Source organism: Merops nubicus, unplaced genomic scaffold (assembly GCF_000691845.1).
Source record: "Merops nubicus isolate BGI_N331 unplaced genomic scaffold, ASM69184v1 scaffold52872, whole genome shotgun sequence".
Taxonomy (NCBI): Eukaryota; Metazoa; Chordata; class Aves; order Coraciiformes; family Meropidae; genus Merops; species Merops nubicus.
The window spans coordinates 1-8,430 of NW_008596615.1; the positions used below are offsets into that span (position 1 = coordinate 1).

The 8,430-nt window shown below is 58.3% G+C and overlaps 1 protein-coding gene across 1 annotated transcript; it reads left to right on the top strand.

The window, feature by feature from the left end:
- Positions 1-17: 17 nt before the first annotated feature.
- STK36 (serine/threonine kinase 36) lies at positions 18-8,100 on the top strand (the record flags this gene model as incomplete). The annotated part of the gene is made up of 18 exons (XM_008936412.1): positions 18-101; positions 834-974; positions 1,695-1,772; positions 2,188-2,318; positions 2,539-2,788; positions 3,176-3,269; positions 3,532-3,701; positions 3,924-4,123; positions 4,201-4,327; positions 4,437-4,580; positions 4,846-5,025; positions 5,246-5,343; positions 5,722-5,827; positions 6,243-6,384; positions 6,671-6,798; positions 7,380-7,484; positions 7,719-7,817; positions 8,006-8,100. Coding segments are annotated over exons 1-18 (2,372 nt in total), but the record flags the coding sequence as incomplete, so codon positions are not given.
- Positions 8,101-8,430: the final 330 nt, after the last annotated feature.

Here is an 8,430-nt window from a genome sequence, read left to right on the forward strand (position 1 = left end):
CCTCAGCGGCCTCCGCGATGGAGAAGTACCATGTCCTGCAGGTGATCGGCGAGGGCTCCTTCGGGCGCGTGTACAAGGGGCGTCGGAGGCACAGCGCTCAGGTGAGGGGCGAGGCACGGGGCGGGGACCCTGGCCTCCGTTCTGCGGCGCCGGGGACTCACCCGTGCTCTCCAGGCTGACCTCAAAGCAGGGCCAGCACTAAGGCGGATCCTGTGAAACCTCATGGACAAACACCCCACAGCCAGTGCTTTACTGTACTTGGGGTGAATGGGTTCTCCTTATGTCAAGTTGAAGCTCCTCTGTTTCAAGTTGTAGTCCATGTGTCATTGTCCCACATGCTTCAGCCCCCTCGCCATCCCAGTGGCCTCAGCTATGCCCACTCCAGCCTGCCGATGTCTTTGTGGGCTAAAACTGTCCACCATATTGCCAGCATGGTTTAACACGTTCCAGATAAAGGCCAATAATCAATTCCCTCCAACTCGTCCCTGTTGATACAGCCCAGGGTGCTGCTGGTGCTCCTCACAGCCAGCACACGCTGCTGGCTCACGTCAGGCTTGCTGTCCACCAGCATCTCTAGGCGTTGTCCCTTGTTTCTGGCAGTCCTAGTTTTCTCTGCGCTCACTGATTAAATTTCATTGCTTTAAACATCAGTGTTCAAAGCACTGCGAGCACCTGTACGGATGTGCAAGTGCCCCAGCTCCAAGGGATCCAGTGGACAAATGTCTTGTTCACTGTGCTCAGATGGAAAACGTGGAGCCTGGTTTCGGCTAAATGTGGCCTCTGCCAGTGTGGGTGGGAGCCTGGTCTGATCCCAGCTTTGCCTGCTTTGAAAGGTGGTGGCCTTGAAGTTCATCCCCAAGCTGGGGCGGTCTGAAAAGGAGCTGAAGAACCTGCAGCGGGAAATTGAGATCATGAGAGGCCTCCATCACCCCAACATCATCCAGATGCTTGACAGCTTTGAGACTGACAAGGAGGTGCACGGAACTACTTGGGGCAGATGCTTTTTCTTGTCTGGGGCAGGGGAACAAGGGCTGGTCCCTGCTGTCATTGGGACTTCTTTCTCAGGAAATGGTGGTGACGCCCTCCCGGGGCCTGGTTAGTGTTTTTCAGAGGCCTTCAGGATATGCTGTGTGGGGAGCCAGCACCCATTTGGGCTGTGTGGGGTGCAGAGGTGAAGGAGCTGGGTGGGGGTTGTGTGATGCAAGAGGAGTGGTTTGGGATCACAGGATAGTCACAGCTGACTCTTCAGTCACCTCATCAGTCTCTTCAGAGACTGACTTTTGACTGATCTAAACTCATGGAGAGACTACGATGAGAAAAGATGGAAGACTGTGCTATGGGACGTGGGGGTGTGATGTAACTGGGCAGCAGGTCCAAAACAAGCTCAAGGGAGCAATCCTACCCACTGGGCTTGGAAGTACCATTCCAGGCTCGTCCTTCTCTCTTCCCCGGTTTCTGCTGGCTGTCCGAGCTAAGGACAGGCACGAGGCCTCTGCTACGTGCCAGGCCCTTCCTGCAGCACAGCCACAGGGGCTCTGTCCCACTCCAGATCCCAGCCCAAGCTGGTGGGCTGTGCATGATGGTACCCCAGCACCTCCCTCGGATTTCCTACCCTGCACTGTCCCAGTGCCCTGGACATGGTGGGGAAGTGGCTGGGTGAGTGCCCGATCTTGCCACGCTGCTCTTCCCTTCAGGTGGTGGTGGTGACTGACTATGCAGAGGGAGAGCTCTTCCGGATCCTGGAGGACGATGGGAGTTTGCCCGAGGACCAGGTGACTGTGGTGGCGGTGGCCACGCAGTGTTTGCTGCAGGGTGGGGTGAACAGAATTTGTCTGCCCATTGGCAGCAAGTCTCTGGGGAGACCAGGAGGGTGAGGGTGCCTCTGGCACTTTACCTGGCAGAGCTCCTGAAGGGGATGGAGAGGGAGCCAAGTTGCTCTGGGGGACGGTGGGGTTCATTAGGGACCTCAGTTTCCCTCTTCCCTCTCCGAGGACCATGGCACCAGGCTGCTGTCTCGGCCACTGGCCCGCTCCAAGGAACTGCTGGCCCACGGCTGGCGTGGGTCCCTGCTCCAAACAGGGCAAGAGCGGTAGTGGGGGCACTGGGGAGCCAGGGCACAAGGGACGCCATGGTTGTGCCAGTGGTGGCACCGTGGGACACGGGGTGAGGCTCCCGTGTCTCTGGCAGGTTCAGACCATAGCCGCCCAACTGGTCTCCGCTCTCTATTACCTGCACTCCCACCGCATCCTGCACCGCGACCTGAAACCCCAAAACATCCTGCTCGGCAAAGATGGCGTCGTCAAGCTCTGTGACTTCGGGTGGGTGCTGGGGCACCCTTGGGGCAGCCAAAGGGTGTCCTGGGTGCTGTAGAGGGGGTGAGGGGAGTGTGGAAGGGGACCTGGATTAGCGGTGGAGCAGGGGTAGGGGATTTTGGACTCCAGAAGGAAGAGGTGTTGGGAAACTCATGGGATTCTTCTCCCTGGGAGCTGCAGTGGGTGTTCCAGCCTGACCTGGCCATCTGTGCTTCGCTCTGAGCAGGTTTGCCCGTGCCATGAGCATCCACACCATGGTGCTGACCTCCATCAAGGGCACCCCACTGTACATGGCCCCTGAGCTGGTGGAGGAGCGGCCGTATGACCACACGGCAGACCTGTGGTCTCTGGGCTGCATCCTGTATGAGCTGTTCGTGGGCACTCCTCCCTTCTACACCAGCAGCATCTTCCAGCTTGCCAGGCTTATTGTCAAGGACTCTGTCAAATGGCCTGCAGCCATAAGCCCAGTCTTCAAGGTAAGGGTGAAGGGCCCTTTCTGTGGTGTCAATGTGGTAGCAGCTTTGGCCTTGCCTTCTGTCCTGGTGGGTCACTCTTAGGTTTAATTTCCCCTAACAGGGGTTTCAGAAGATAGAAAAGGAAGGAATGGGAGCTGGGCCTCCTGGGAGGGGGACCCTAGTCGCTGCTGTCCATAAGCTGGGAAACCAGGGCCGACAGCAGAGGAACAGCTTACTGGGCTGGGAAGGGAAGTGTCTCATCTGCTGTAAGGACTAGAGCTACTCCTTTCCCTGAGCCAGGCAGAGAACATACGCCTCCCCCTCACTGGGGCAGACTGGTGGGTAGACTGTTCTCACTGGCGGGTGCTGAGTGTGTGTTGGTGACCTTGGTGCTGTGTTGCCCTGTAGAGCTTCCTGCAGGGACTACTCACGAAGGACCCCCGCGAGCGCCTGTCATGGCCAGAGCTGCTCTCTCACCCCTTCATTGCTGGACGGGTTACTGGTGAGTACCAGCTCTTTCTCCAGCCCTGGTCGGGTCCCTTTCCTCCTCCTGCTGCCTGGAGGCTGGGAGGACCACCCTGCCCTTCAGTTTTTACTGCTCTGGTCTTTGCCTCCTTCCTCGGCCTTCTACAAGCACTGATCCCTAGCTCCTGCACCTGGGCTTGGTTTGGGTCCCCTGGGATTCCCCTGGGATCCCAGAGCCGATCACTCTCCCTGTGTCCCAGGGGAGAGCTGCTAATGAAGCTCTGCCCTTGCTTCCCCAGTGATTGATGACACTGAAGAGCATGGGATCTCAAACCCATTCCCCACCAAGCTCTCTCCAGAGCTGCAGGCCCTGAAGGATCAGCAAGCCCATTCCATGGCCCCCAGGAGCAGCCAGTCCAGGATCCTGAGAAAGGCCTGGCAGAAGATGGCTGAGGAGGCACAGAAAAAGGTGGAGGAAAGTGTGGGATTCCCCTGGTTGTGTCCCACAGTCAGGGCAAAGGAGGGGCAATGAAATGGGACCTGAGGGGTGAAACAGAAGGTGTGTGGGTCAGGCTGGGGCATTAGCCACGTACAAGGCAAGACATGGGGTCCTCAGGGTGGTGGACTCTAGGGGACTTGTCTGGCTGTCTAAGTAACCGTGCCCTTCCCAAACGTCTGTGCCACTACCCAGGAGCAACTGAAGGCAGGCAATAGATCAGCGAAGGACTCCGGCCAAGGATGCCCAGGGCATAGACCCAGAGCAGTGCTGGGGAAGGCAGCCCTTGGAGAGAGGGGGCCACTGGCTGCTTCCAACGAGAAGAACCCCAGTGTCCTGCAGGGAAGGAGCAGCGTGGCAGAGCGGGACCTGGAGGAGCCTCCTCCTGAGCCACGGTGAGGGAGAGCCGAGGCTGGCACAGGAGGAAGGGGGAAGGCAGGGTCCTTCACTGACTGCACAGTTTCCTTGCCAGGGAGCACAGCGTCAGTCGGGATTGTGAGCAGCAGTGTCCTGGAGCAGGTGGCCCGCCACAGCCTGGTGCTGGCCAGGCAGAGCCCCGGGGCAGGCGCAGCATTGAGACCGTGGACCTGGAGAGTGAGGTAGGACCGTGTCTTTTGTTGAGGATGGCAGGGCCCAGTCTCCAGGGGCTGGTACAGAGACCCTGGGGCAGGTAGGATCTGTGGCAGTAGTCCTCTCCTCCGTGGCCAGGAGATGGAGAGCGATGAGGAGTGGCAGCACTTGATGGAGGCCACTGAGCCCTCAGCCATGCATCTGAGCATCCCGCTGAGCCTCCTGAGGGACCCAGCCTTCCAGCGCCGTGTCCAGGCCCGCCTGGCAGACTCTGCTCAGCAGGTGAGTGATGGCTGGCCCAGGCAACTACAGCTGGGGACAGATGGTGCCTTCTTCCTCAGGACTGCATTGGGAGCACTGGGAGAGCCCTCAGGCCAGCCAGCAAGAAGATCCTCTGCCTCTGCAGGAGCCAGAGCTGTCTCATGCACTTAGCTTACTGTCTGCTCCCCTGCTGTCCCCTGCCTGAATGGTCCAAAGGGCTGACGCATGGTTGATGGAGAGGCCAAAACCACTGCCGGCTGTCAGCTTTTCTGGTTTATGTGTCCAGATGCTGGAAGGGATGCTGGAGGGAGCCTCCCGTCTCCATCCCGTGCTCCGTGTCATGGGCAACCTCCTGGCGAGCCGATGTGACTCTGGGCTGTTGGGCCACTTCTGCCAAGAGCTGAGTGTGCCTCTGTCGCTGCTGCATCTAGCCAAGCAGATCCTGGAGAGTGGTAGCACCAAGCAGGTGGGTGTAGGACCCCAGAGAAATTTGGGCTCCTTCCAGCTCTACAGAGTGCTGGTACTGAGGAGGCCCTGTTGTCCTGCTGGGGCTGGCTCACAGGATCAGTGCCTCTTGTAGGCACCCTTGAGAAGGGGGAACTCCTGGCAAGGAAAGATCCCACCACGGTGGTGTTCGGGTGGCCAGCAAACAATCCCCACTTGCTGTTTCTTTCTGGATCCTGCAGCAGCCCTGGTGTATCACGGTGCTGACGGACCTCCTCATGGTGACCACAGTTTATTTCAGCAGTGAATGGAGCCTGGAGGAGAGTGGGCAAAAGGACAGGTAGGGACAACCCTCTGTGCTCTCAGGTCTCTGCTGGCCTTGGCAGAGAGGGGCCTCTCAGCAGAGTTTGGGGACTGGGCAGTGGGTAAGAGGGTGGTGTTCAGACTCCGTGGCTGGAGCTGTCTCCATGAGAAACATCATGGATGAAGTGCTTCACCCTGTATTGCTGTGCTCACAGAGGAGCATCTTCTGTGAGGGGGCTAATTGAGGGGGCCCAGCTGACCAGAGCCCGGTTGTGCTGCCAGCCGACAGCGGCTCACAGGGCTAGTGCATGCTGCCTGCTCCATTAGCCAGGTCCAAATGGGCCTGGCCACATCCTGTCCTCACAGCCAAGGGCTGTGTTCCTCTGCTCTCCTCTGCCTCTGCTGCCTCCCCCAGCCTGCAGGCCTTCGGAGAGAGTGCTGGCTGCTTCCTGGCGCTGCTGCCAGAGCTGCTGGCTCAGCCAGCTGACAGCGAGATGAGACTCTGCCAGCAAAGCCTCCTGGTAAGGGTGCCCCTGTCACCCTCTTGGACAGAACCAGTGGGGCTGAGGGGGCGTGCCATGGGGAGCACAGGCTGAGGACCCTGCTCTCACCTGTGGGGTCTGATGCATGCTGCTCCGGGCAGGCTGTTGCACGCACTGGGGTTTTGGGGGGGATCACATGAAGAAAAGGAGGTCTCTGAGGGCGTACCTTGCCTGGCTGTGCCTCCACGTGTACTGCTCCTTCAGCCAGCATGCAGCCACATGTGGCTCCCGCACAGTAACCTGGCTGGAGAGGATACCTGGAGGTCTGTGAAGCTCCAGCACATGAGTCCTTCTCCCACCTCTGCTGTCCAAGCCCCCAGCATCCTCCCCATTTGTCCTTCTCTCCCGTCCCACTCTCAGTATGGATCAATGGCAACCCCTGTGTTTCCCCCAGTGCTTCACCCTGCTCTGTGAGAGCCTGGATGCGACATACCCCTCTGTTGCTGCCCCCTTCTATGCCAGCCTGCGAGAGGAGCATCAGCCCCTGCTGCACAGACTCCTTCAGGGATCCACCTCAGAGCAGCCTGCTCTGCGAGGTACCAGTGGTAGCAGCTCGCCACCTCCTCCTGTGGCTTCCCCTCTCCCTCCTGCCCTTGGGTTCCCTCAGAGCACTGACTGCTCTTGCAGTGCTGTTGGCCAGAGGACATGGCTGAAGCTATATGCCCAGACCCCTGCTAACCAGGGTTCTCGTCTCCCTCAATCCCAGATCTCATTCTTGTGTCACAGTCCTGACTTCTCCTCTCTTGCACTCCAACCCCATCCTGCTGCCCCTCAGCATCCATCACTCTTAGCACATGTCTTCTGAGCTCTGTCCCTGGGCAGGTCCAGCGATGAAGACCAAGTCAGCCCGTGACCAGAGCCCATGTGTGGCAGACTTCTTCATGGCTGCACTGGCTGCTGCCTGCAGCATCCCGCTGGAGAGGAGCGGCTGTCAGGAAGCCAAGCTGCAGGTCAGGCCAGCTCTCTTTGCGGGGCAAGGAGGTGTGTTCCCCACAGGGGCAGCAGCCCTGCCCAGGAGGATCTCTTTTTCAGCAGCAGACTGGAGGGCTTTGGTGGCTGCAGAGCTGGCATTTGCAAGCTGTTCCTCGCCAGCCCACAGCTGAGCTTTAGGAGTCTAAGGACTCCTAGATCGATTAAGAGACTCACACATAGCATCTGAACCATGGGATGGGCTATGTAAAGAACTAGACAATGCAGGGAAAGCATGAAGAATTCTTACCTGACAATGATATGAACTGTAGGAATTCTGAAACTGAATGGACAGTAAAGAAGAGGAAAAACAAAACTACAGGTTTTTTAACTCTGAATCAGGAAGGAGGGAAGCAGAGGAGGAATCTCACCTTGCTCTCCTCAGCTCTGGGACTGTGCATCAAAGCTATGCTGGGTCATTGTAGATGGGCATCCCTTTGTGAACACAGGCAACATGTAGGAAGCAGATGCCTTCTTTTATTAATTTGTTGCTAGCATTAAAGTCCTTAAGTCTGTGCAGTGCTTCGGGTGCCTAGGGTGCAAAGCAGGCTGATTTCTGCAGGTTGCTCAGGAGGTAGCTGCAAAGCTTATGGAGAGAGAGAGCCATCAGCTTGGGAGACTGCTGGGGAGACTGGAGCACTCAAGTTGCTCCTTGAATGTGCTGAAGGTAATGGCCCTCTCCGTTGATCTGGCTGTGCCCAGAGGTACCTGGACCTTTGGTCTGGGGTTAGGACTGTGGGGAAGGGGGAGCTGAGGGCTCAACCCTCAATGACTCCCATCTCCTTGTTGTCATTTGTTGGATAAATGAGCCCGCGGTAGCCGTGGGGTGGGGCTGGGATGGGCTTGGTCACTGTGTGTCTGTCCCACAGCCTGGTATTCACCTCTCCTCTCTGCCTAACAGATCCTCTATGCTGGCTGCCATGCCAGCCTAAGCCTGTGCCAACACCTAGGAAAGAGCCAGCAATTGTGGGATTCTCTCATGCAGCTCTCGAAGGGCAAGGTAGGACTGACGAGAGCCCCAGTGGTGGGGTAGGAGTGTGGGCAAGCAGGACACATTCCTCTGAGCGCTGCTCAGACCAAGCTGGGGAATGTGTGGGGAGAATGGGGGGGGTGCAGGTCTCTTCCAGAAATAGCCCCTCCTCCCCAGCCAGCCTTGCTGTCCCCTTGTGACTCCTGCTCCTTTGGCAGGTCCCCATGGTAGAGGTGGCCCAGGGGACAACCTGCGAGGCCTCTCTATACCTGCTGGCCCTGCTCACCGTGCAGCTCCAGGTCTCTCCTCCCAGGTAAGCACCTGCTTTTACCCACTGCTGGGAGAGGAAGCATGCCCTGCCCTGAAAGGCCTCTGTGCTGCACCCTGCCCAGAGCCAGGCTCCTGCTCCCACTGGATCCCTCTGATCCAGACGCTCCAGCAGAGCATTGGGCAGCGAGGGTGGGTGCTGGGGAGACAGTGAGAATCCAGTTTGGACAAGGAGGTACAGTGAACCAGGGTCCCCCTCCTGCACGTTGTCTGCTTCCCAGCCCTGGGGGTATTTGGGTGCTGCTGCTCTGTGGCACATGAAGCTGTGGGAGCACAGTGTTGTTCCCCCGGTGTTACATGAAAGGGAAAGGGGGTA